The 27,105-nt window shown below is 61.2% G+C and overlaps 1 protein-coding gene across 2 annotated transcripts; it reads left to right on the top strand.

The window, feature by feature from the left end:
• On the top strand, positions 1 to 27,105 carry WNT4 (Wnt family member 4). 2 transcript variants are annotated; one of them, XM_077899223.1, is made up of 5 exons: positions 1 to 145; positions 14,293 to 14,528; positions 23,142 to 23,273; positions 23,355 to 23,497; positions 24,052 to 27,105. In XM_077899223.1, exons 1-5 carry the CDS (start codon positions 69 to 71, stop codon positions 24,517 to 24,519), a joined length of 1,056 nt encoding a protein of 351 aa, XP_077755349.1. In that variant the 5' UTR covers positions 1 to 68; the 3' UTR covers positions 24,520 to 27,105. The 2 variants fall into 2 exon arrangements, with proteins under 2 accessions (XP_077755349.1, XP_077755350.1); XM_077899224.1 differs by having other exon boundaries at positions 24,151 to 27,105.

The following is a 27,105-nucleotide window of genomic DNA, read 5'->3' on the forward strand; positions in this document are numbered from 1 at the left end:
CCACCTGCCGCCCCGACGGGAGGCCCCCGCGGCCGCAGCCGCTGCCCGGGCCGGGCGCCCGCGGCACCATGAGCCCCCGCTCGTGCCTGCGGTCGCTGCGCCTCCTGGTCTTCGCCGTCTTCTCGGCCGCCGCGAGCAACTGGCTGTAAGTCGGGCCGGACCGGGCGGGCGGGCGGGCGGGCGGCGGCCGGTGCCAGGCGACGCGGGGCAGGGGGCAGGGGGCAGCGGCGCGGGCGCGGGCGGGGGCGCGGGCGGGGGCGCGGGCGGGGGCGCGGGCGGGGGCGCCGGCAGGTGTCTCGCCCGCCCTCGCCCGCCCTCGGCCGCCCTCGCCCTCGCCCTCGCCCTCGCCCTCGCCGTGGCCCGCGCCCGCCCCCGCCCCGGGCCTCCCTGCGGGCACCCCTCCTGTCCGGGGGCGGCTCCCAGCCCGCGGCGGCAGGGGTGGCGGCGGCGTCCGCACCCATGGGCGGCCCGGGGCGCCCGAGAGCGAAGGGGCGCGAGCGCGGGGCGGCGGCCGGGTGGGGTGCGCGGCTCGGGGTGCAGCCCAGGCCCGCTGACAGGTCGCCCGCCTCCGGGAAGGACCGTGCGTCGCGGTGGCAGAGTCATCCCGGGAAGTCCGGGAGCAGCCCCGGAGCGAGCTCCCCGCCGGCGGCGCCCCGCTGCGGGCTGGGCTGGAGGCGTGCAGGGACCTGTTTCTGCTCGGGGGGCGGGAGCCAGGGCTGGAGGGAGGGAAGGGACCGGGACACCGGCCTCGGGGAGCCCGCGGCGGAGCTGGCCGGCCTCGCTCTCCGCTCTCCGGGGGAAGGAACTCCGGCCAGCCCTGCAAGGGGACAGCAGCCCACCACCTCCCTGCCTCGTCCCACCTAAGGCGGCAGGGAGGGGTGGTGGCCCTGGTGACCTGCCAGTTTCTCTCTTGCGGGGCCTGGCTCGGGGGACTCCCAGGGGAGGGACAGAAGGTTGGCTGGGACGGGGAAGGGGGGGGCGGTCTTAGGTGGAAGGAGGGAGATTCTAGAGGGATGAGCTTTGGTGAGGGGATGAACAGGGAAGCAAGGACACTCTGGAATCCTTCATCCCCCCTCAGGGATGGTGCACCAGGCCCCGCACTTCACCCCGGCCCCAATCCCTTCTGCCCAGAGCTCTGCCCCCATCCGCTGTGGGCAGCCAGTGGGGAGCCAAGCTCCAGTATTGATCTGAAAAGCATGAGGTGGGAAGGGGGATAGCCAACAGTGTAGCTGGGGTTTCCATGGAGACCGCGGGAGAGGAAAAAATTCTCTCTGCATCAAGACTAAAGAACAAATATCTCCCATGAAATTGCCCCGAGTGTCCAATGGCTGTTGCTATGAGGTCATTGCGGCCAGCCGGGGCCCTGCAGGCTGGAAGGAGTGTGTTCGTTGGGGTCAGAGCCACCCAGGGCTTGGGGGACCGAGGTGATGTGGAACGCTCCCAGCTGTTGGGAGAGCGAGCGACTCCAAGGCAGCCCAAAGTGGCTGCAGAGCTTTTGTTTTTCTTGGAGGCTTAATTTGATTAACACTTCAGGGGTAGTGGCAAAGTGTACCGAAAGCTGGGCACCACCCCCCCCACAGCCCCCGCAGGCCATCTTCCTGAGCAAGGACTAGGCCACCTAGCTGAGGAGGGGAGCTGATTTGGATTCAGGGGGTCTGTGGTCCCTGGAGCTGCCCCCTTGAAAGCCTGGGTTCAGAGCCAGGGTCTCCGAAGTGAGTATGAGCGTCTGGAAGAACAAGAAGCGGGTCTGACCCACCCAATGCCCAGGGCTACAAGAAGGCAGAGAAAGAAGTGGCAGTGCCAAGAGTCTGACCAGGGCCTTCAGGGAAGAGAGTGACATCCACAGTGGAACGTCCTTCAAGGGCATCTAGTGTTTGAGCTCCTACAGATGAGGAAACTGAGGCCCCAGGAGGGGAAGCTACTTGCCCAAACCCAGAGTGGAGAACTGAACCCAAGTGCCGATTCCCAGGCAGTGACATACCCCTGCCCCGAAGTGGTCCCCGAGTCAAGCCAGTATGGCCCAGGTGGTGTCACCACCCACCCTCAGCCACATCCAAGCCCAAAGTCCCAGCCAGGGAGGCAGCCCCGGTTTTGGGTCATGCGAACCACGGGGAATTCCAACAGGTCGGTTCTTGGGCTTGCATCAAGGGGGGCGGGGTGAGGAGGGGCGGCCTGGAGGGAGAAGAGAGGTTGGCAAACCTGTTCTGTGCAGTGGTGATGGTTCAGGTTGCCACGAAGCAGGTCTCTGGATGACCCAGCTCACTCCTGCTCCACCCCGGGCCCCGAGCCAAGGGTCTCTGCCCCGCCCAAGGCAGGAAGAATAAGGGGCTTCCTGGGACCCCTACCAAACCAGAGAGGCCGTGATGGAGAAGAGAGCTCTGGGCACATTCCAAGACCGGGTTGTTTGCCTTGTATTTATTAGCCACCTCCATCCCTTCGACAGGGACTGAGCCAGCTCAGGGGGTGGGGGGACTCGGCATCGTAGCCCGGCCTCCAAGGACCTTGGGGTCTGGAAAGACAGGATAAAAGCAAAACCACGAGTGGGTGGAACGGTGCGCATGCTACTGCCGTCAGAGGAAGGGATCAGCGAGAGCCGGAACGGTCACAGAGGGGACTTGGCCTGAAGGTAGCAGAATCGTGACGATACTAGTAAATACTATTACACTAGCTCCCACTGTACTATCTAAATCCTGACAGCATCTGAATCCCATTCCACAGATGGGAAGATTGGGGATCACAGAGGTCTTTGCCCAAAGTCACCCAGCTAGTGAATGGCAGGGGCATCTGACCCGAAAGCTGCCCCTAGAAGGAAAAGCTCTGGGCAGGCAGATGTCCCTCCAGGCATGGTGGCTGGCACTATCTTTTCACGTGTGAGTCACCATGGAGGTCTGGCCCCAAGAGGAAGGCTGGCAGTGCTCTCAGAGGGGCCAGGCCGGGGTGTCCATTCCCCTTCCAGTACCTGGAGTCAGGCTTCCGTCCAGGGTCGGCTGGCTGGCTGGTTGCAAGAGACGGTGCTGCCTGTTGTCTCAGAAGGGCGGGTGGCCTGGCGGGGGAGGCCAGGTGTCCCGCTGCGTGCAGCTGTTGGGCAGAACAGAGCCTGGAGCTGGGAAGGCTCCACCGCCCGAGGCCTGGGCAAGCCCAGAGAAGCTGGAAGCTGTCGATTAGACTTGCGTCTAGCACCCCGGGCGAGCTGACAGCTTGTGGCAGCTCCCACCACCGACGGAGGGATGGATGGATGAAAACAGGCCACCGGTGGAGGGCCTGGCTCTGCCACAGATGGGCTCAGAAATGGCCCTGAACGCTCCCTCCGACACAGGTTGTGCTGAGAGCTGAGAGGCTGGGGTTCCAGTCCCTGCTCTGCGCCCCCACCCCGCCCTCCAGCTGGCTGGTTCTGGGTGAGCCTCTTCTGCCCCCTGGGCCACAGCCCTCAGCAGATTGCTCTGAAATCCGCATGGAAGGCCTGGGAAGGGTCAGGGAATAGGTGAGCCAAGATTTCCTTATTGTGGATTTGCTGAAGAAGGCAGTGGCGCACTGAGCGGGGGCCCCAGCAGAGGCCCACTAGACGAGGGTGGGGAGCCCATCCTGCACTCGGAGATAGTCCGGGACGGTGCCTAAGAAGCAGGTCTCAAAAAAAAATAAAAAAAAATAAAAAAAATAAAAAAAAAAAAGAAGCAGGTCTCTGAGACAGCCCGCGGTTCCATCCCAGGTCCGCCACTGACCAGCTGAGTGACCACGGACAGGTTACTTAACCTCTCTGGGCCTCAGGTTCCTCATCTGTTTCAGTGGCGCCCAACCGTGGGCAGTTGTGAGGCAAGTGCAAGCCCTTGCACACAGCACGCCGAGCACGGTGCCGGGCACGCTGATGGAAACAGCTGGTGGAAGCTGAGGGTCTCTGCGATGGGGGAGTCGTGTCCTTGTTTATAGAGATGGTGGAAAGAATGGGCCTTCAGGCCGCTGCTCCCAGGTCTTGTTTACCCCAAACCGTTCTATCGGGAGCCTGTACTCTTACACAGGTCACACAAGTAGGATCGGAGGTGGCCACCCCGCCCCCGCTCTTCAACCGGGACCCCCACCAGAGCCTCACAGAGCCAGAGAGGTCCAGCCTGGCGAATCCTGGTAGCCAGGGGACTTGAGTCTGGGGGCACCCCTCAGGGTGGCTGGAGGGTGAAATCTCACTCTCACGGGATCTGACTCCCTGCAGGTGTGCGTCTCAGGTCCAAGCTCCTGTGTGCCTACTTGACCAGCAAGGGGGGCAGAGGGAATGACTCCTTTGACCATGGGAGCCCCACAGGTAAAGGTGTGGCCCATCTCCTCCCAGAAAGTGTCCCCCAATCCCCAGCTACAAAGGATCTCTCCTTCCCTTCTAAACAGTAAACTCCACTCCTAGGAGCTCCTTCCCTGGCTCTGGACATTGGATCATTTGCGAACACGTCCGCAGCCCTTTATAGTTTACACCAGAGTCTCCTAAATCGTTCCATTGATATTTGGGGCCTGTCCTGTGCATTGAAGAACATTCAGCAGCATCCCTGGCTTCTACCTGTTAGATGCCAGTAGCAAGCCGGGGGCTCTAGACATAGCCAAATGTCCCTCGGGGGTGGGCGGGGGGGGGCGGTGAAGAGCTCCCCTCGTTGAGATTCAGTGGTTTACAAAGCACTTTCATGCCCATGACCCTATGAGAACCACATCACTTCTCCCCACTTTGGGGGGAAGGAGTCTGTATTATTTTTAGCCCCACTTCAGAGGCCCAGAGGTACAGTGACTTCCCCAAGGACATTCTGCAAGTCAGAAGCAGGACTTGAACTTGACTTGTACTCACATGTCCCACATCTCCTGGTTTCTATCCCCCGCGTATGGGACTGTTTCGTATTATGTGTAACTACAGTTCAGGAGCATGGCTCGTTCTTCTACAAGGTTATAAACCCCTGAAGGCCACGGCTGTGGCACAAACGGCTCTCAACGTCTCCTAGTGCCTGGCATGTGTCTGGCATGTAGTAGGTGCTCAGTCAGTATCTGATGGATAAAGGGAAGAGGGGCTTGTTCCCTCCAGAAGGCTTTAAGTTTTTGTCAAAGGGTGCCCTATCTTAGAGGCCTTGAATAGTAGGGAAGCTCCGCTCTACCGCTCTGAGTCTCAGGTGATGATAAGACAGGCCAAATGGGTGTCAGGAAGTGTGGCTGTCACCCGCAGGGCTGCTGCTCTGACCCTCAGCTCCCCTGCCAGGGCGCACCCCCTGGAGCCCGGCTAAGCCCTTTCCCCCCCACCACCACCCTCCGCGGCAGGGCCCCGAGACCAGGCTCTGCCCGAGGGGTTTACTCAAGCGGCAGTAACCACCCAGCTGTCTGCTATGGCTTGACTTTCTTCCCTCAGCCCTGGATTAGCAATTGAGCAACTCAGCAAGCATCTGACAAGACAGTGTTCCCCAAACCTGTTGAAACTCGCCCAACTCGGGCCCTGTGGGTGCGTTTGCAAAGCTGAGCATTTACGCCAAGCCTCTTTTTCTTGTTCCTCCCCCTGGGAAGAAGGGCTTGGCCGGAGCCAAGTGGGCACAGGGTTGGCCTGGGAGCCACGGAAGCGAGTGACAGCCGCCCGCCACTGTCCCCCCATTCCGGTCACCCCCACTGCAGACGAGCTCGGCAGAGCTCAGCAAGCTCAGCTGGAAGGCGAAGCTGGGACCCCATGGTTGCAGTCCAGATGTCCACACGAGTTGCCAGCTTTTATCTCTGAGTCCCGAACTACATCTTCTGTGATTCAGCCAAACCCAGGAGAAGGCTCGCTCCCTGCCGTGACCCCACCAGCTCCCCCTTTCCCCATCCAAACCCCTCTCCGCCTCCCCCATCTCCTGGCAAACTTGAAACCAAACTATGTTCTAAAAGTTCCCCTGACCAAGTCATGAACCCTGCCGTGGACGGGACCTGGTCTGAGCAGAGAGGGGAGGAAGGTGGGTAGGAGGAGGGAGGGATGTGCTCAGAGAGGAAGGAGCCTCCCAACAGCTCGCCGCTCACGCTCACAAGGGAGCTTTGGAGAGGCCCATTAGAAGCTGTGGGAAATTTCCAGGGCAACTCCAGGGGCCTCTTCCTGCTGTGACTCCTGGATGGTCCTTTCCGATCCTATTTCGCACTCGGGTCACACACAGGACCTATCATGGTACGACTGGTCGAAACTCTTCCCCGAGGGCTGGCAGCAGCAGGGTATTCCTCTTGCATCAGGGATGCCCAGCAGTCCTGGGACCCAGGCACAGAGGACTGGTCGCAGCCCCTGTGACTGTCAGAGTTCGAGGGGTCCCCACAGATTGTCCGTTCAGCCCCTTCCAGCAACAGTGAACCCCCAAGCAGGGGCATGCCCAGTAAGCCCCGTTCAATCCTGTCAGATGCTCACTTGTGGAGACTACGCCACCAGGCACTGTGCTAGGCACGTGGGGTCGCAGCACATTAGTGCTAGGGCTGGAGCTCCATCCCAGGTCTCCTGGCGGTCTTCCCAGGGCTCTCCCTGCAGCCCACACCCTCACCAGTCATCCTCTGGGGGAGGTTAGGAGCAATGGAGCAAGGAAGGAGCCCAAGTTGTCCTGGCTGCCTCGTTGGGATGGGGGTGCGAGTTTGACCACAGGATCTCCCAGAACGGGGCCTTCAGAAGGGATCCACCAAAGCCAAGGAACCCACTAGAAAGCCAGCACCCGCCCTGGACAGCCCAGCTGGGGTTTTACCCGCCCTCCGAGCTCCCCCGGCTCCCGCCCCCGAGCTCCCTCGCAGAGCTCGGGAGGACAGTTCAACAGTTCAGCGGCTCTCGGGGACAAGAGTCGGGTGGGTCTTTGCAAGGGAGAAGCTCTCCGCTGCCACATGAGGGGGCAAGGCAAGGTCAGGAAGTGCCCTCAGTGTGACACTCACTCACCCCCACAGTCACACCTGCCCCGCGGAGAGAAGGAAAAGTCCTACATCCTGGCCCAGCTCTGGGGCCCTCCAGGCTCGGGTCCGAGTGGCTACGTCCTGGGTGTGTCGGCCACCCGCTCCCCAGGAACACATGCTACGAGATGGGATGTGGAATGGGGGCTCCCGCGCAGGAGGTGGGGGCACGGAGCCCTCGGGAATGCCATGTAGAGAGCTGGGGTGCGGCGGGGTGGGAAGTAATGGAAACTGGAAGCAAAAAGGACCCCAAAAAATGGGGTTGCTGAGGCTTCTGAGGATGGGGAGCCAAGGAAGCCAGGAATCCCAGGAGACAGAGAGAAGGGGAATCGTACCCTGAGCTACAGGAGTGGGGGTTGGGCTCCAGGAAAGGCCATCGTTCCCCTGAACCTCCGAGGAAAGGGACTTGGGACCTGACCTGAGCATCGAGGACTCCCGAGTTCCACCAAGGCTGGGGAGAAGGTGGAGGGAGGCTGCACCCACCACCCCACAACCGCTGTGTCTCCAAGGCTGGCCCCTCCTCACCGGCTGCCCCACTGGGGGCTTCGGGCCACTGGCAGCAACTCCTTCCACAGCCCCAGAAGCTGCCGAGACCACAGGCCAAACGCCGTCCAGGCAGCCCCACTGAGACCCCTCGCTCCCCAGTAGCCCTGGCACCTGAGAGCGGTGTAGACGCCTTTGCTGGGGTGCAGGAAAGCCCTGGGACCCCGACCCACTCATCAGTGAAAGAATGGAGCCACCTTCCTCAAATCACTGTCACTGCCGAACCGTCATGCCCCGGGCACCCTGGGCCATCCTCAGAGTCTGATCCACCAGCCCAGGCTTAGGAGCCAGAATGATCTAGGTGCTGACCACCCCTGACTGGCTGCACGGCCTTGAGCTCGTGCCTCCCGGAACCTCATCTCTAAAATGGAGGGGATGACACCCTCCTGGCCAACCCTGCATGGCTGCAGCAAGGATATAGTCAAGCATGTGACTTGCTTGAAGAGCACAGGTGACAAGGGACGGAAGGTCCCTCCCGTCCAGCCAATCTCATCCCACAAAGGGCTCCCAAGTCCCCCGGGGCACACTGAGCCTGTTCTGGGCCCCACTGTCCCTGGTCTCCTCACCCCAGTGTCCCAGCCTCTGATCCCCTAACAGCCCTCCCCTCCGTCCTACCTCTCAGACTCCTGGTCCCTGGAGGGTCCATCCGATGGGCCCGAGTCACTGGCACACATCCTCTTGCTGCACATGCTCCATCTGGAGATTCCGTCCAGTTGGGGGGGAGGCTGAAGTGACCCACCGCTCCCAGCAGGAGTGTGTCCTTCCCTCAGGCTGGAGAACCCAGGTCTGAAAGAGTAGAAGGAGCCAAAGAAGACCAATGAGCAGGATGGTCTGCGGTCCAGCAGAGGGCCCAGCTCAAGGCAACAGGAAGGGGCCTGGAGGCGGCGGTGCTGATGGTGACGATGATGATGGCGTAAACATCTTAATGAAGGCCATAATGATATGATATAACGTAATAAGGCGGCCGAGAGGGGGGCAGTGTCTACTGTGTGACCCTTTAATCCACTTAAGCCTCCCGAGGCAAGCCCTATTGTTTTCCCCATTCTACGGATGAAGACCCCGAGGCTCGGAGATGCTCACTAATTTGCCTTTGGGAACTCAGAGCCGGGATTCTGCCCCAGTCGGCCGTCTCTCCCTTGCACAGTGCGCCACACTGTGGGCCGTACGAAAGGACAGGTCTCCGGGACAGGACCACGGCGGGGAGTGGGCAGCAGGGCTCGGAGACTGTGGGGGGACAGAAGCACCCGAAGGCCCGAGCACAGTTGAGGGGCACGGTGAGGACCTGGGAAGCCAGGCTCCGCTGCCCCCGGGGAGAGGGCGGTCCTGGGTGGGGTCTGCGGCTCGGGTGCTTCACCCGGCAGGGTCTCGCCGGGCGGCTCGCTGTTGGGCAGGCTCTCGGGCTCCTTCCGGCTCCTCCTCCCACCGGCTTGGCCTCCTTCCTCCCTGGTGTCCCAGGCACTGCCACTCCTGAGGAGGCTCTAAATGTGGCCCAGGCAGGCAGGGAGGCCAGAGGGAGGGGGCAGAGAGGCCTGGGCTGGCGTCCCAGCCCCCACCTGGACACCCGCGGGGCCGGGACCCACGACACTGATCTGCTTGGCCTCCCAAACGCTCCAGCTATTTCCCGTCCCCTCTGCTCTGGACGCGCAGAGTAAGAGCCGGAGAGGAGTCGGAGAGGTGCGGATTTTCCTCTAGGAATTTGTATATTTTTTTAAAAAAGCAAGCAAACCTGGAAAAGCTTGGGACAAGCCCAGCTAATTTTAGTTTCTAATGAAAACAGCAGGTGGCCGAGAGGATCTGATCTCCCTGGCAGGGCCAGGGCCCTCCAGCCTTGCATGCAGGCTGCGCACACGGGCCGGCGGGGAGGGCCTCCTGGGAGGAGCCTGCAGGACCTGCAGCCCCCCGTTTGAGGAAATGGGGGCACGGGCTGCCTGGCAGCGGCAGCCGGGGCGGCCCGGGCTGCCAGGGTAACCTGATCGATGGCAGGGCTGTGGCTAGAGTTCGGGGGGGCGGGCAGCAGGTGGCAAATTGCTACGCCTGTCCTCAGCAGGGGCAGGAAGGAGCCTGGGCTGGGGCAAGGCGACCAGAACGGGGGAAGAAGCAGAGATGGTCGGGGCCCTCCGCAGGCCTGGCCAGCCCAGCCCAGTGACAGCCAACACAGCGCGCCCGGGAGGCGCTGTCTCCCCAGAGTGGCTTGTGCAGCCAACACTGGAGCCCGGCCCGGCCCCGGGGTCATGGAGTGGCACATGTATCTCTGGGGAGAAAGCAGGGCCACCTTAGGGTGCGGGGAGGGGCTTTCCGAGGCCCCCAGGGCCAGAGGGCCAACCCCTCACGGTCTCCGAGCGCTCAGCAGGCTGATAGGCAAGGGCAGCCCCCACCCTATTCCTCACCCCTGCCCCTCCCTACCCTGGGGGCCCTGCCAGGAGGCGACAGACCCTCCATCCGCCGCAGGCATCTACCCAACGCCTTCTGTGTGCCATGTGCCGTGCCAGGCACGGAGGAGGCCACGCTGGACGGGCCGCTCAAGGCACTGTCAGCCCCCGCAGCCGTCAAACAGGGCGAGACCGAGTTCCCGGTCACTCACTGGCTGCGTGACTTGGGGCGAGTCACTCCACCTCTCTGGGCCTCGGTTTGCTCCTCTGTAAAATGAGGCCAGGCCCCCAAACCAGACACCAGAACAGGCAAGCCATCCGGGCAAGGACCTGTAATGGGACCTGGGGTCCCCACTCTCTCCACGCCATCCCCAGCTGCGTGTCCAGCCACAGCAGCCACCCCTTCCCAGGCAAGACCCTGGGATCTGGGAGTGTTGGGGTGGGGTGGAGCTGTGCCCCCCGGGGCACGGAAGGGGACAGCTGTTGAGCCAGATGAAGCAGGGGCTGGGGGGTGGCACTGGTGCCAGCCATAGGGGCAGGCACGCTCCTCAGCGGAAGAGGGTTCTCAGCTTCTTCCTGGAAGCTGTCCCAGTGACTCACGGCCATGGCAGCCCAGCAGCTCACCCCTAAAGCCCTACTACTGTTATTTCAGGCTGCCTCCCCTCATTGAGTCTGAACCTAGGAGAGAGGGGTGGGCAGCTCCTCCGGTCTACCTCATTTCTCATTTAACCGTAGGGGCTCCGTGTATCCGCCTGGCCAGGCCCCCGCCCCCGGTCCCCGTCTGTAGGAGGAGGACTGCCACTCTGACAGTGGGAACGGCCACACAGACCTACCAGTTTACTGTCCCCACCAGGAGACAGGCTCCAAGTGGATGGGGATTTGCCCAAGGTCACACTGTGGGCTGGTGGCTCAGCCAGGCCTCCCCAGCCTGCTGTCCCTACCCAGAGAACCCCCGCCCTTGAACAGCTCCCTTCACCAGGAGCCGGGAGCCCGGACATCCTGACCCGGCCCCTTGGCTGGACGCAGAGGGAGCAGGGGCTGAGATGGGTAGTCAGCTCTGTGCCCCCATGTCATTCGGGGGATAGGGGCCCCACCCTTATCCAAGAGGCCAGGCCTGGGCCTGAGCAGGAAAGGACCCAACGTGAGACCCAACTCCTTGTGCCCTCGCTGGCTCGCCGCCTCCCAAACGTGGACCTGGCCCCCGGCCAGTAGCTGGGCTCTTGGCGCCCCCTGCAGGCCGAGAGCACCCGGTGGGACGAGCTCCGCAGGGGACCCCCTTTCCCCAGCTGGCCCAGGCAAGGGAAGCACCCAGACAGGGTTGAGGAGCCAAGTGTGCGCCCTCCCCTTCCGGATGCACCTCAACCATCCCCCCCACCCCCGGCACTTGTCTCCCCTCTAGGAGGCTCAGGCTCCTGCCCCGACCCTACGGGTCTCTGTGCATCCCCTAGGCAGGACCTGGTAGAGACGACAGGGAGGTCCCCCAGGAGGCAGGGAACATGGGGGAGGAAGGGAAGGCCGGGCCGACTCAGCCCAAGACCACCCACCTCCTACTCAGCCGTGCTGCCGGGGAAGGGGGGTCCTCACGGTTACAGCAACCTGCGGTGTGCCCGGCTGAGCCCAGCTGCACCAGCCGCATCAGGTCACCTTGATTTCTCACAGCAGCCCTCCGGGATAGGATCCATTATCTCCACTTCGGATAAAGAAAGCTAGACTCAGACCCCACAGCTGGGGGTGGGGGGTGGCTGATGCGACCGTGAGGAGGGAAGTGGGTCCCGGGTTCAGATCTCCCTCGGGTGCAGGCGGAGACGCCGCCGTGGTTAGCCAAGAGCTTCCCCTGCAGTGCTCTCCCGTGCCAGTCTCGCTTCACAGATGCTCCTGGGAATGTGTGAAAAGCCCAGATGCCCACCCAGCCCCGCCTGGAGGGAGGCCCAGGCACCTGCGCTTTCGGCAAACCCCGCACATGTTTCGATGCACAACCAGATTTAAGGACCATCCCTCTGGTCCAACCCACGCACCTGACAAACAGGATCCACCTGCTGCTCACGCACCTCCGGGGGCGGGGAGCCTGTGACCAGCGGGCAGCCCACCGGCTGCACCCGGACCAGCATCCTTAGGTCCCACGAGCCTGCCAACCAGCGGCTTCTGCCCAGGGCGGTCAGTTCTAGTCCTTGGGCCGCTTAGAGCAACAGTGTGTCTGCCAATGGCTTTGAAGTCAGGCAAAACCGAGTCCAAGTTCAAAACCTTTTACTCGCTGGCTGATCTTGTGCACAAGGCAAACTACTTGGCTGCGCCTGTCTGTGCCTCAGTTTCCTCCTGTATAAAATGAGAGCCCATTGGCTTGCTGAGAGGCTAAATGCAATAATGTAAGTAAAGTCCTTAGCCCGGTCCTAAGTTCCATTTCCACGGGGCTTTCTGCGGATTTTTCCATCTGCTCTCCATTCATTCACCTCTTTCAGCAAACAGATGGCGAGTTCCTGCCCCACTGCCTCAGACCCCTTGTCAGACCATCTTTCACACACACACAGGACCCCTTTTGCCCTGATGACAGTTCCTTGACTTAGCCAGAAGCAGCGCTAAGCTCCCTGCATTACGGATGAGAAAACCGCGTCCCAGAGAGTGGTGACCTTCCCCTCTGATCCTTCTTTGGACAAGAAATTTCGTGCAGTTTCCCTCATAGATGCAACAGCATCTTCGCCCCTGTGCCCTGGAAAGCACCCTCCCTCCCCCCAGACCAGGGTTCCTGGCCAAGCCCTGGGGGTGTGTGACTGGTTCACTAATAGAGTCAGGGCAGCAGGATGCCCACTCTCTTGTGTTTCCAGCTCCTGAGCTGTGTGACTGAGCCTGAGGGGAGAGCCAGGGTCTGGGTTTCCTCCTGGGAGGTGGTGGGAAGGCCCCTTTCCCTCTCTGTGCTCACCTGTAAAAGGAGGGGTCTGGACCAGACTATGTGTCAGGGAACATTCCCTAAGTGTGCGACTCTCTGTACTCTGTACTCCAGGAATCTGGAAGGCAGCCCCCGACAGCCCTGCCCTGGGAGGGAGCCAATCATCTCCCACGGAACGGGTGGAAGCGGAGGCAGGGAAAGGGGGAGGAGGCGTTCAGAGTCCACTCCTCAGCCCTCCTCCGCCGTTCAGCTGCTACTTGGGCACCTACTAGACGCACGTGGCCCTGGCCAAGGATGCCAGTGGGGAGCAGGGACAGGCTGAGGGGCAGTGGTTGGAGCACAGTCGTGGGGTTATCGGACCTGGGCTTCAATCGAGATCTGCCCTCACAAGCCAGGTGACCCTGAGCCGGTCCCTCCACATGACCCAAAACACCTGAACCTAGCAGGTGTTCGGTTAATGCATACCTCTTCCCGTTGAGAGGGACCGCTTCTTCCGATGGCCGTTCCCTGGCTCTGCTCCCATCCTGGCGAGCGTTCTTGCGTCTTGCTCCCAGCTCCCTCGCCTCCTGGCCCAGACCACAGTGTCCGTCCTCCGGTGCCGCAGAGCCCGCCCGGGCCCCTCAACCTGCCACGGAGGAGGACAGGCAGGAGGAAGGGCCTCGGGGCTTGAAGAGGGCTGCAGGTCAGCCTTGGTACCTGCTATCTGTGTCACCTTGGTCCTGGCACCCTCTTAGCCTTCATTTTGGAATCCATAAAATAGGCCTAATAATTATGACCTCATAGACTGGGGCCGAGGCTGCAGCAGGAAGCAGGGACTGCCGCTGTGCAGGGCACATGGTGGGTGTTCAGTGAACGGTAGTGCTGTCTCCTGCCCTCCCCCGAGATGGACGCTCTGGAGCCCCCTTCTCCCCATAGGCCTGGTCCCCGGCACCCTGACAGATGACCTAGTTTGGGATCCTCACCACAACCCCATGGCACCGTTGCCCCATCTCCAGGCTGTAAAAACTCAAGGGGCTGAGGGAAGAGCACGGCACACTTGGTCTTTGAAGCCCTCCTCCCCTGCCACCATCCTTGCGCTGGCCCGAGTCCCCCAGCTGCACAGCCCTGGTGCTGGCCTCCATCTGGCACCCCGAGATGTGGCTGGCAGTGGCTTGGTCTTGCAGCCAGAAGGTGGGCTTAGGTCACTGGGGTCCTTGCCTGGTGGGGCAGGGTAGTGGGGAGACACAGGGCAGTGGTTGTGGCCTCCCAGCCAGAGGGACAGGAAGGGGCCAGAGCCCAGGGCCCAGATCTGAGGTAGCATCAGGGCACGGACACCAGTGCAGCACCCCCGGCCAGGAGGGGTCCCATGGGGGCTCCGTCCGTGTCCCTCCCGGAGCTTGGCCTGCTTTGGCTGGGGAAGATGCTTTCCTATGCAAGACGGTGCTTCCCCCTCTGGTCCCAAGAGCCAGGCAAGGGGGTCTGTCCCTGGCTCCAGGAGTCATAGCCGGGACCCGTCAGCGGGATGAGGCGGTTCCCAGAGCCATGGGCTGGGCACAGCCTGCGCCTGGCAGTGGAAGGAGGAGGAAGGAGCACTGCACGGCGTTCCACCCCCCGCCCTCTCCCCAGGTACCTGGCCAAGCTGTCCTCGGTGGGGAGCATCTCGGAGGAGGAGACGTGCGAGAAGCTCAAGGGCCTGATCCAGAGGCAGGTGCAGATGTGTAAGCGGAACCTGGAGGTGATGGACTCGGTGCGCCGGGGCGCCCAGCTGGCCATCGAGGAGTGCCAGTACCAGTTCCGGAACCGGCGCTGGAACTGCTCCACGCTCGACTCCCTGCCCGTCTTCGGCAAGGTGGTGACGCAAGGTGAGGGAGGGGCTCGGGGGCGCTGGGGGGGGTGCATCTCCCGGGCAGGGGCGTCGGGAGCCGCCTGTCATTCAGGGAGCTAAAGGCCAGGGCGCACGGGAGCAGGGGAGGCGGGCGGGGGGCGCGAGCCCGGCCGAGGGGGCCGCTCCTGGTGTGGGCGGCGCGCCGTGGGCCGCAGCGCTTCGGTCCCCGTTCTCCAGAGGAAGGAACTGAGGCTCAGGCGGGGGACAGGACAGCCTGGCCCAGAGTCCCTCGCAGGGTGAACCTGGGCTCCAGTGCCCCCCCAGCCCCATGCTGCTGTGTGACCTCAACCCTTGGCCTCCTGGGCGAGCCCACCTGCGTCTGTACCCTGGCGGGCCACGTGGACGGCCTCCCCATGCCCAGCTCCGAGGCCGAGGAAGAGCAGCACCCGCTCTGTCCTCCTGGGATCAGTCAAGTCAAGCCCAGGAGGGGCAGAGGCCTCTATACCAGCAGCGCAGACTGGGGACCAGACACGGTTTTACGTAAACACTGACTCCCCCGGCCCTTGCGATAGGCGTTCACGGTGCAGATGAAGACACTGAGGCACGTGGAGGTTAAGTAACTTGCCCGAGGTCACAGGACAAGCAAGCCGCAGAGCCAGGGCTGGAGCCCGTGCCGTCCAGCTCCAGGGTCTTGCTCTTGCCCACAGCGAGAAGATGCGGTGACGGAGGGGACGTGGGAGCCTGGGGAACACAGGGGACACGCCTCCCTGGCCAGGCCGGTGCTCAGAGAACGCTGGCCTGAGGAGTTCGGCCCTCCGCTGCGATGAGAAACATGAGAAGGCATTAAGCCAGAGGAAGGTGGGCAGGGCAGAGGGAACGTTCCATGCAACTGGAAGGCTCCTTGAGAGGTCACTGGGCCAAGCTGCTGCCCTCGAGGAAGGGCTGCCACCAGCTGCCTCTGTTTCTACTTCCTGAGCGTGAAACCGACACTCCGGAGCCACTCCCGGTCGCCGGGGCCCTTTGACCCGCGAGGCGGCGGGAGGGCACAGCCTGGGCCAACCTTTGTCTTGGCACCTGCGGTCCCGGACGGCCAGGGCTGCCGGGCTCGTGGCAGAGCGTTCGGATGTTGTCGGGAACCAACTGTGATCGAAATTTGGAAGCAATTCTCCTGGAAGCTGGCAGAGACCAAAAAAGCAGCATCGGGCTTGCCGTGACCGGATGTCGCTGCTCCGGAGAAGCAGCGGAGACCCAGTGAGGAGCCGCGTCGAGGAGGGTCTTCCCGGGACGACGGTGCGCGGCCGGGCCCTGGGGCCACCGCCTGGGGAGGCCCAAATACTAGGCTCGTGTGCAGCGGGTGCTTGGAGCCGTAGGTGCACTGGTGGCCAGATCGGCAGGGTTCCCATGTGCCAGGCCCCGTGCCTTTGCACGTGCTGTTTGTTGCCTCCACCCCAAAAACTCACCCCCCTTTCTCTGCCAGCTCAGCGCTCCCCTCCCCGCTGTGCCTTCCCAGCTCTTACACCCCGGCGGTTGCTTTTTCCTCTGGGCTCTGAAGCTCTTTGCTCATGCTGGGGTAGGGTGGTTTGGGGTTTTTTTTTGTTTTTTTGTGTTTTTTTTGGGTTTTTTTTTCCGGTGTTTTTTTGTTTTGATATAATTTCAAGCTTACCGGGAAAAATTACAAAGTTTTTTTCCCCACCTCTAAGTGATGGATTTACTTTTCTTTTTCTATTGAGGTATAATCGACACACAACATTACATTCAAGTGTGCAACGTAACGACTCCACGTTTGTATATATTATGATCACCACACACAGTTACACGTTTTTATTCCTTTTTTTTTCACATTTTTTTTTCTTGTGATGAGAGCTTTTAAGACCTACTCTCATAGCAACTTTCACATCTGCAACATGGGATTATTAGCCGTAGTCACCACGCTGTACCTGACATCCTCAGGAGCTACTATTGTGTAACTGGAAGTTTGTACCTTCTGACCCCGTCCCCCAGCCCCCACCCGTCTCCCTGACCTCCTCACCCCTGCTTTGGCAACCACCGGCCTGTTCTCTGTATGTGTGAGCTTGGTTTTTCCTAAGGGGAATTCCCATAATACTCTTTCCCTAGATTCACCAAGTGTTCACATTTTAACCCACCTGCCTTATCAAATTCTCTCTTTCTCAACCTCTCTCCCTGCCCCTTAGTACACCTCACACACACACACACACACACACACACACACACGTCTAAACCATTTGTGTTCACACACCTTCCATTACACCTTTTATTTATTTTTATTTTTTGAGCAAAAGAGTGCGTGGGCGCATGCACATGCGCAGTGTCGGGACAGGGCCGAAGGAGAGAGAACCTTCAGTGGTCTCCACGCCCAGCGTGGAGCCCCACCCAGGGCTCGATCTCACGACCCTGTAATCATGAGCTGAAATCAAGAGTCAAATGCTTAGCACTGAGTCACCAGGCACCCCTCATTACACCTTCTAGGCTAAACTGCAATGCCTGTCCCCTCACCCTGCTCCCCGATCCCTGAACCCTGACCCTTCCATGGCCAGGTGTTGTGTCATGCACCTGTTTCCCGGCACACGGCACAGCCTGGCACGGAGGGGACAGCCAGTGGATGTCATCCAGTAACAGAGAGCAAGTCTGGGCAAGGACTCAAAAGGGCGTAGAAGGGGAGGCATGGGGGTCGGTGCTGGCCTGAGGCCGGGGAGGAGCCCCGCGGAGAAGTGCCCTCCTCACCGGTGTTTGCAGCAGGAACCAAAGAAGGGCCCATCCCTGGCTCTGCAAGTTTGGGGCAACACTGAATCCTTCCAGGCGTGGCCGAAACCCACTTTGGACTGAAGTCTGAGCGGCTTGCTCGAGCGTCCGGCGCCCCCAGGGCCGAGTCAAGGCACCCACACTCCAGGCCGGCCCCACCAGGCAGACGTCAGGCGTGTCTGGAGGAGGAGTCCGAGCTCTTCTGTTCGTCCATCTCCTCACTCTTGTATTTCTCGTGTTCCTCCCTAGTGAAAGTCCTCTTGGGAGAGTCTTAGTTTGTCTCCACTGAACAAGAGGGGCTTGGCCGGCACAAGGTGCTGCTCTCGGAAGGGCCAAGGGCCGAGGAGGCAGCTGCAGGGACGGGGTGGGGAGGGGGGCGCAGGAGCAGCCGAGACCATGGGTGAGGGGTTGTCACTCTGAGCCGCAGTGTCCTCGCCTGTCAGACGAGCACATAGGGCCTGTCACGAAGGTCCCGTGACACAGTGTGTGGCAGCACTTAGTGTACACCCTGGCCCAAGAAGAGCCGTGCCCATCACCAGCTGCTGTCACTGGGGACAGCCACAACAGCAGCAGCCAGTCTGGGTAGGCCTTCTTTGAGGCCACCAGCTTTTGGGGTGATGGCAAGGGAGAGCTTGGTTTGGTGCCCACATTCGTGAGCTGCCTGGCTGGGATCGTGGCCTCAGACATTGGAGGAGGCCCAGGAGCCAGGCCATCCTTGGAGAAGAAAAGGAACCCCATTCGTTGACAGCCTCCTGTGCTATCTTGCCCTCAGGACAACTCTGAACATGGGGTGGTGTCCCCCACTTTACTGCCGAAAAGGGAGGCTCAGCAAGTTGAGGGTGGTGATACACCCAACTCCGGGACCTGCCAACTCTTGGCTCTGAGATCTCAGGCAAGGTCCATCCCCTCTCCTAGTCTTAGCATCCTTCCCATAAGAGAACAATTGTGGGGACAATCCCAGGACCCACCTCCTGGGATTCCTGCCAGACAGAGATGGTGCCTCTGAAGGGCTAGTTGGCTCCCCAGGACCCCCGGGCTGATGTTGCCTGAGGTCTCCTAGCCTCCAGCCCTGCACCCCACACCCCCAAGCAGCGGAGGTCACCCTGTTCCTGGCCTACGGAGGGGAGCTTGACGTGAGCTAATGGTGACCGATGAGGACAGCGAGTGACTGAGGGCCAAACTGTGTGCTCTAGGCTGACAATCTAGCAGAAATTTGGAGAGGTTAGCACCCAGGGCACCCAGGAATGGGGGCAGGTGGCAGTTCTTGGCCAAGCAGGGGTTAAGGACCAGATGTGGGATGTCCTCTCTACATCTTAGTCACTGCTTTGTCCCAGAATCTAGAGCAGCACCTGCACATAGTAGGTAACTGATAAATACATGTCGAATGAATAAAAAGGATTTGAGGATAGGAGGGCGAAGCCATAGAGTCTGGCAGAAGTTCAAGGTCACCAAGAGCAGGATATATACGGGCCTCTCGGAGCAGGCCGGCCTGAGCATGGCAGGCGGAGGTGAGAAAGGCACTGCAGACTCCTCTCCTCTTCCCTCCATCTGTGGGTAACGCTGTGTCTCTTCGCATCTTGTTCTGTGACCTTGACAGAGGCCTGTCCCGAGAGAGGGGACTCCATGAGCCCCGAGGCCCTCCAGCCTCTGGCTGCCATGGTAGGGAGGTGATGCAGTGCACTGGCCAAAGCAAAGTGAGGATTCGAACCCAGACCCGCCTTTCCGTCCCTTGCGTGTCTAACGTCATCTAGACGCCTTCCTTAGTGACTGTGGTAACATCAGCCTGGATTTAAGATGTGAGGGCTTCTCAGTCCCAGGCTGTGACTTACCAAAACCTCTGCTCTCACCTTGATCCCCAGTACTGGCATCATGGTGAGCCCCATGAGGCTGAGAATGTGCCCTCCTTCTGGGGAACCTCCAGGCCAGCCTTTTGGTGTCATCATTAGTTACAGGTGGGCTGGGGTGGGTTCCCAGAGATCCTCCGTCACCAGGAGTTCCTTGAGGACAAAGTCACCTCAGTAGCCCTAGTGTGTAGCATAGGGCCTGGCTTACAACGGGTGACCAATAAGTGGTGGGGGAGCAAGCAAGGAAGTATCTCTACCCCAAGGAAGCGTTCAGCCCACTAAGTGCCCTACTGACATCTGTTAGCAAATGAATAAAATGGCATTAATCACGACAATAATCACAAAATATGTCTCGAGTGCCCATTATGTGCCAGGGACTTGACTAAGCATGTTCTAGATTTTACCTCATTAGAGTCCCATAACCACCTCTTGGGGTCAGGACTATTAGCCCCATTCTGAGGACAAGAAAACTGAAATCACACATCTAGGAAGTGATAGAGCAAGGAGTAGATCTCAGGCCTGCGGCCTGAGCCCTATCCAGACTCTTTCCCAATAACCCACTCCTGTCTCCGAGGGCTGCCCTGTGCTGGGTGCTGGGGGGCAAAGGAGAAGTATGGGCACAACCTGGCCCCGGGAGCTTCCAGTCTGGCTGCAGAGGACACACAAATACGCAAGACACTGAGAAAATAAAAGCACCTGCGGCCTGATTCTGGTCCTGGGGGCAGGCAGGCCAGCAAGAGCGCCGGCAGCCCTGGGAGGCCCGAGATGCTGGGCAGGAAGTGTGGGGTCTGGCCAGCCTGGGCGGCACTCTCCTCCCCTTGTTCGAGTTGGGACAATGAGGCTCAGAGAGGACGGTCATGCCACTAGTAAGAGTCTTAATTTACTCTTTCCCCTGTTCTACATGGTCTCTCACATCCCTAGAGACTTCCTGGAGGTGGTTTCAAGAAAAGGTGAGCTTTTGCAGCTAAGAGAACAAAGGAAACTGGGAAGGCAGGCTGGGAGCATGAAAGGGGACAGGACGGGGCAATGTCCTTCTGAGGGACCAGTGCCTGTCCTGCCCCATCTCCCAGGGAGATGGAAGCTTTGGAAACTGAGTTATGTTTGAATGGCCCTTCCCCCGGGACATCGGCCTGGTGCCCAGGGGATCACCATGCCCGTGGCTTCTTTTCCAGCCCAACTCAGCATCCGCGGCTTCTCCTCCAAACATTTCTTACCACTCCAGAGTCCCTCCTTCCAACATCTGGGAGAGACATCGCACATGACGTGCTCAGAAGGGTACGGGCCTTGAGTCACACAGGCTTCAGCGCCTGTTCCCACTTAGCTGCTGACAGCCTCACTCCTTCCTCCACAGAGCAGCGCCGGGGAGAGCCGGGTGCTAAGGTTGTCATGAGCCGTGGACAGCGTATGGAAAGGCCCTGGCACTTAGTAGGCCCTCAGAAAGGGTGGTTACTACTGGGCCCACGGGACAGCTCTGAATTCCCAGCCCCAGGCCACCTCAGCATCTCAGAAAAATGGCCCTGAGGTGGGACCCAGAGGACCCACATTGGAGCCAGGGGAGGAGGAAGAAAGGAGCTGGCTGCGGGATGGGCAAATGGCTCTATGGAAGAGGCAGGCGGTGGCCGGGCAGCTGCTGGCACCTTCCAGAATCCTGCCTGACGGCCAGCTCTGATGTCCCAGGAGGACAAAGCCAGGTCTGTCTCCCTGCTGCAGCTGGAACAGTTGAACCCCCGACCAGGGAGCAGCTATCTTGCACGACACGAGGGGCCTCCCGCTGCCTCGTTTGCGGGCGCGCCACCGTCCTCTTCTGTCTCTGTCAGGCACCTCTCTAGCGAGCGAGGCTCCAGCCTGGGCACCCAGGCAGAGGGGAGGAGCCAAGAGGGGCCGCAGCCCTGGAGTCCAAGGGCTGGGACCCGGAGCCAGCTGGAAAAGGCTGACAGGGCCACTGCTGTGGGATTTGAGGGCATGATGGCTTAGCCACACTCCCCAGGTCTTCTGGGGCCTTCTGGGGCCTCCTGGCCGAGCACAGGCCCCCTGCTCGGCATCCCCAGTGAAGAGCCCACAAAAGGGACCGGACTTGGCCCATGGCACATGAGATTTCAGGCGGACCAAAGAAAGCCCTTCTTGGCTTCACTCGCTGGTGGGAAGGAGGTGGGAAGAGATCCACTGCACGTGTATTCCTGGGGGCTCCGGGCTCGGTGAGGAGGGCAACGTCAAGGCTGCCTGAGTTCCCATAGTGGTTCCACGACCTCCTGGCTGCGTGTTGTCGGTCCTGTTGCTTCGCCCCTCGGTGCCTCGGGTTCCTCATCTGTAAAACGAGGGTGAAGTCTCACAGGGCTGGTGTGAAGAGTGTGTAAATGATGTAAAGCGCTCAGGCAGGGCCCAGCACAGAGTGAGCGCTCTAGAAGCCTTCGCTCTTGCTATTAGTATTTTCCTTCCAGAACTTCTTCCTTCAGGCCCACTCCCAAGCAGAGAACAACGGAGTGTCCTGTTCCTGAGACCAGGGCAAGAGGGACCTGGAGCCCCCCGGAGATGGACGCTGGGTCTGGGGAATGAGGCAGAGGTCCCCCTGAGCAAACTCGCAGAGAGCCTTGCACACCAGGGCCGCGGCCCTCGGGAGGAGAGGAGCCCAGGGTCGGGGAGGACCAGGGGCTGCCTGAAAGCCCAGAGAAACGGAAGTAAGGACCACGCCCGGCCAAGAGCTGGGGCCACCCTACCAGTCCCATCTGCTCTATCTCCCGCCGCCCTTCCCCCTTAGTCTTTGGGGCAAAAGATTTGTGCTGGTTCAGGCCTGGAAATACCAGAAATACCAGAAACTAAAGTCGTCCCTCTTTGGGCGGCCACAGCACAAAACCAACCAACATGATCCTGCTATTAACCTCGATTAACTTGGAGAAGATTCCATCTCAGGCTGTCGAGGCCCCTGTGGCTCCAGCCAAGCCCCCTGATGCTGGCCCAAAATGGCAGAGGGTGGGCAGCAGGGAGCGGCGGGGAGGCTGTAGCCCCAGCTCGAGGGCCGAACCTAGAACAGGGCGTCCTGAGCCATCGGGGCCCGAGCTGCCCCCCACCCCAGGGCTCGGCCTCTGCTGCCTGTCCCACAGACACGGGCACAGAGGAGGTGATTGTTCCCATCTGACCACGGCAACTGCTCCCGGGGGCAGCCAAAAGCCCAGGCCTGGGTGTCACGGTGGTAATTGCCAACCACGAGGCCAAAACCTGCCCCCTCCACTCCTGTGGACACAGACACTGCAGCGAGAGACAGAAGGACAGTCACGGGCACACAGAGGCCCTCACAGGGCCTAGAAGAGGAGCAGGGCCTGTCTGGTCACACACCCAGCCAGCCACACGCACACGCACCCCACACTCACACACACGCGTGCACGCACACACGCCCACTACCACCCACAGCCCCAGAAAGAGGCTCCACAGCAGCTACACCCCGAGGCACAGTTCCTAGGAGGATCAAAACACCCATTCAGGCAGGCGAGGAGGGCAGGCACCAAAATAGAACGGCTGAGAAGTCATGGGGCGGCAGGGGACGCACGGGCAGCAGAGGCGGGGTCTGCGTCCTGGTGGTGTCACTTCCTCGCCGCCGGGCCGCTGGGGCCAAATCCCCTCCCCTCCCCAAGCCCGCCTTCACCGTCTGTGAAACGGGCACAGCGAAGCTCCGCGCAGCAGAGGACACCCTCTCCCCAGCACTGGCCGTTGCTCCCCTGAGGTATCGGGGAGCAAGACGGCCTCAGCGGGAGGGCAGGGCCGCGGCACGCAGGGCCCTGCAGTCTTGGCGGCTCAGGTCACCCGTCGGGCGATGGCCCGACTCCCGTACTGGGAGCAGGGGACGCGGGGCCGTGTCGGGTGGGCCGGGGGGTGCATCTGTAGGGTGCGGCGCTCACCCCACGGACGCTCCGGGCTGAGCCATGTGCACCCGCGCGTGTAAGCGGCGGCTCAGAGCACCTCCTGGCCCCGGGGGCCCCCACGTACCACGGCTCGCGGAGGGGGAGCGGCCCGAGCACTGGGACCCAGCCCTGCCCTCCCTCTGCCTCCCACAGGGACTCGGGAGGCGGCCTTCGTGTACGCCATCTCTTCAGCAGGTGTGGCCTTCGCCGTGACGCGGGCGTGCAGCAGCGGGGAGCTGGAGAAGTGCGGCTGTGACCGGACGGTGCACGGGGTCAGCCCGCAGGGTAAGCGTGGCAGGAGGGGGCGTGCGTGGCAGGCGGGGCCGGGCCGCCCTCCCTCACAGCGGCCACTGTGCACCCCCGCAGGCTTCCAGTGGTCGGGGTGCTCGGACAACATCGCCTACGGCGTGGCCTTCTCCCAGTCCTTCGTGGACGTGCGCGAGAGAAGCAAGGGGGCCTCGTCCAGCCGCGCCCTCATGAACCTCCACAACAACGAGGCCGGCAGGAAGGTAGTGCGGCACGTCCCCTGCCACCTCACCACCGGGCGGGGTGGGCTCGGCCGGGTCCCCGGAACGTCCCTCCCCCGGCGCGCCACGCGGAAAATGTTCGGGCTCCTGCGGGCCAGCGGGCTACGGGGCGGCCAGGCGAGCAGGTGTCACAACAGCGTGTGGCCCCCGACACGCACCCACGAGGATATGTACACGCACACACCCTTCCTAAGTAGCAGGGCTAGGACGTGAGGCACGTGCCTCCCCCGACGCCACGTGCCTTCTCCTCCCGGATGCAGCAGCCCTGCTGGCCCCCCCCCGTCACTCCCCCGCTGCTTCCCCTAACAGTGCCCTCTGAAGCGTTTCCCCTCCCTCCACCCCAAGTGCCCCAAGGACAGGGACAGGGTCTTCAAGTCCCCAACACAGCTCACCGCCCACCCCAGTATACAGCAGGTGCTTAATACAGAGAAGATGCAGGACAGTAAACCGTTCTCCAATTCTGCGGCCTCCCCCCACCCCGACCCCCAGCCCCTGCCGCCTCCTGATGGGCCCTCTCCCCTCCCCGTCCCCTGCAGGCTATCCTGACACACATGCGGGTGGAGTGCAAGTGCCACGGGGTGTCGGGCTCCTGTGAGGTAAAGACGTGCTGGCGAGCCGTGCCGCCCTTCCGCCAGGTGGGCCACGCACTGAAGGAGAAGTTCGATGGCGCCACCGAGGTGGAGCCGCGCCGTGTGGGCTCCTCCAGGGCACTGGTGCCACGCAACGCACAGTTCAAGCCGCACACGGACGAGGACCTGGTGTATTTGGAGCCCAGCCCGGACTTCTGCGAGCAGGACATGCGCAGCGGCGTGCTGGGCACGCGGGGCCGCACGTGCAACAAGACGTCCAAGGCCATCGACGGCTGTGAGCTGCTGTGCTGTGGCCGCGGCTTCCACACGGCGCAGGTGGAGCTGGCCGAGCGCTGCAGCTGCAAGTTCCACTGGTGCTGCTTCGTCAAGTGCAGGCAGTGCCAGCGGCTGGTGGAGCTGCACACGTGCCGGTGACTGCGGCAGCCGCGCCACCAACCACCCCGTGGCCCGGGGAGGGCCGGTAATTTAAACAGTCCCCCCGCACCTACCCTGAAAGATACTGGTTGTATTTTTTGTTTTGGTTTGGTTTTTGGGTCCTCATGTTATTTATTGCTGAAACCAGGCAGGTGGCCCCAAGGGCACCAGCAGGGCCTCCCTGAAGCCTGGGCCTTTGTGGCTGCCACTGACCAAAGGGACCTTGCCCGTGCCTCTGGTTGTCCACATGTGGCCACTGCTGACCACTCGGTTGTTACCTGTATCTGTTTTTCTACTCGCAGACTTAAGCTGGGTAACAAGGAGTGTTCGCCACATGCCTACTGACCCTGCCATCTAGGGAAGGAGGTGGCCCTATGGCCAGGGGAAATCGGTGCCATCTTGATGGAAGTTGCACCCCTACACATACACACCTGACCCCTGGCAGCTTCGGCCTTGTAGCCTTGTCTCTCAAGCCCCCTGGAAAGGGAGTGCGCAGATACCAGCCCAAGGGCAGAGGGTTCGCTTCGGCCCTCCATGAGCAGCTGGAGGTTCAGTCTCTGTGGAACCTTCCAGGCAGGAAGAGCAGAGGAGACAAGGGCAAGAGAAGGCTCCAGGCCCACCCCCGAGCCCAGCCCACCCAGCCTCCCCATCACAGAGGGGAAGCCGCCACTCCCCGGGCCCTCCCAGGCAGAAGCACCAGCTGTCATCCTGGATCAGAGGTCCCAGCCGGGCCTTTGCAGGGACACCTCTATGCCTGTCTCCTCATGGTGCTGCTCCTCTGTGAGATAAAGAATGGAATCACACCCATAGAGGAACCGGCCAGTGAAAAGCCCTTTCCCACCCATTACTTCACACACTGAACCAAATTTACTGAGCAAATACTATGTTCTAAGGGCCTCTACTGGGGCATCTCAGAGGATGATCACAACAGTCCTGGGACGTGCACAAGACAGAGATGCTTGTGCTCACTCTACAGGAGAGGGGGCAATGCTCAGCCGGGTCCCAGAGCACACTGGCTGCAGAGGCACAGCCAGGGGAGCCCTGCAGCCAAGGCTCCTCCTGGGCACCTTACCCAAAGGCCTGCTTGGGTCCCAGCCTTGGGGAGGGGCACTACCTGGAGGAAGAGGGGCCAGGAAGCAACAGGAGCCAGAGACTACAGGCGAGGCCTAAAGGCCACATGGTTCCAGGGGGCACAACAGGTTCTGCGGGAAGCAGTGGACAGCTAGAGGGCTGATGAAGTGAGGGGGTCAGCAGCTGAGGCACCCCTGCCGCCAGGGACCCTGGGCACAGAGGAAGAGTCTCCCAGATAAAGCAGTGGCAGCTGGGGCCCAGCCCTATGCCCAGCAAACCGGTAGGAGCACAAGGCCAACCTGTGTGAGTAGGACATGCACACAGCAAGGTTCGGCCTGACCCCGCTGCTGCTTCTCAGGAGGGCTCCCAACCTCCAGAGGAGCTCACCGGAGGCCCAGTCTCCAAGCTGCCCCCTTAATGGGGCGCCAGGCTCCTGGTTTGAGATCTTGAGTTCTTAGATCCCCACCGGAGGTTCTCAGACCCCAAGCTCCTGGCTCCAGGGTTCCACGTCTGAATTCAAAGTCCCAGTTTGAGAATACAGGCTCCAGCCTGTAGAAACTCTCCTCCAGGCCTTGCGGTTTGTGCCTCCTGGTGTTGGCTCCCTCACTGAGAGGGTCAACACCCTTGGCCCCCAGCCAAGCTCTCTGCTCAATGTCCATCCACGAAGAAGGCCAAAACCAAGTGAGATGCTGCAGCCACACTGGAATGAGGGGTAATCGTGGGGCGGGCAGGCTCTGATGTGGATGAAAGCTGAGCCCACTAAGTGTCCCCACAGCGGCCCAGCTGGGCTCACTGCTCCTCTGGCAGGCTCTCTTCAGCTGTCTGCTCAGTGCCAGGGAAAATGCTAGCCCTCACTGGCAAAGGCCAGACCCAGACAAAGGAAACAGGGGAGACCCCTCCCCCTGCAGAGACAGGGCAGAGGCACTCTTCCCCAACCCCGGATCCTGTGCCCAGAGCCAGGGGACTGCTAGGTCCAGGTTGGATGCTGGTATTACAGATAGTGCCCCAGAAGAAGTGAGAGGGTCTGTGTCCACTCACAGGCGTCACCTTTCCACCTGCCTGGAGACTCTCTCAAGGCTGACCATTCTGGGCTTCTGAAGGGTATGACCTGTGTAAAGGAGACTAGATTCTAGGAACCTCTGCCCAACCCTTCTGCTGCCACCACCAGCAACCCAAAGGCCGAAGGGACCCACAGCTGCAGGAAAACGGAGCTTCCTTGGACACACCTACATCCAAAGTGTCCCAAATAAAGAGGTGGAACCAGCACATACCTGACGTAGCCCACCCACTCTAGAAGCTGGCCGGAGGATCCAAGTCCTGCCCGAAACCCTCTCCACTAGTCTCCACAAGACAAAGGTGATGTCCTCTGAGGCCTAGGGCTGGATAAGCCCCAGCTCGGGATGCTGCTACTTCCTTTGCTGCCCTACCCCATCCTCTAATTTTTATACTAGGCCCCTTGCCATTGTGACATCCCCATGAAATAGTCTGATGCACGATAAAATGATTATTTCTTTA

This window comes from Canis aureus, chromosome 5 (genome assembly GCF_053574225.1).
Source record: "Canis aureus isolate CA01 chromosome 5, VMU_Caureus_v.1.0, whole genome shotgun sequence".
NCBI classification, from domain to species: Eukaryota; Metazoa; Chordata; class Mammalia; order Carnivora; family Canidae; genus Canis; species Canis aureus.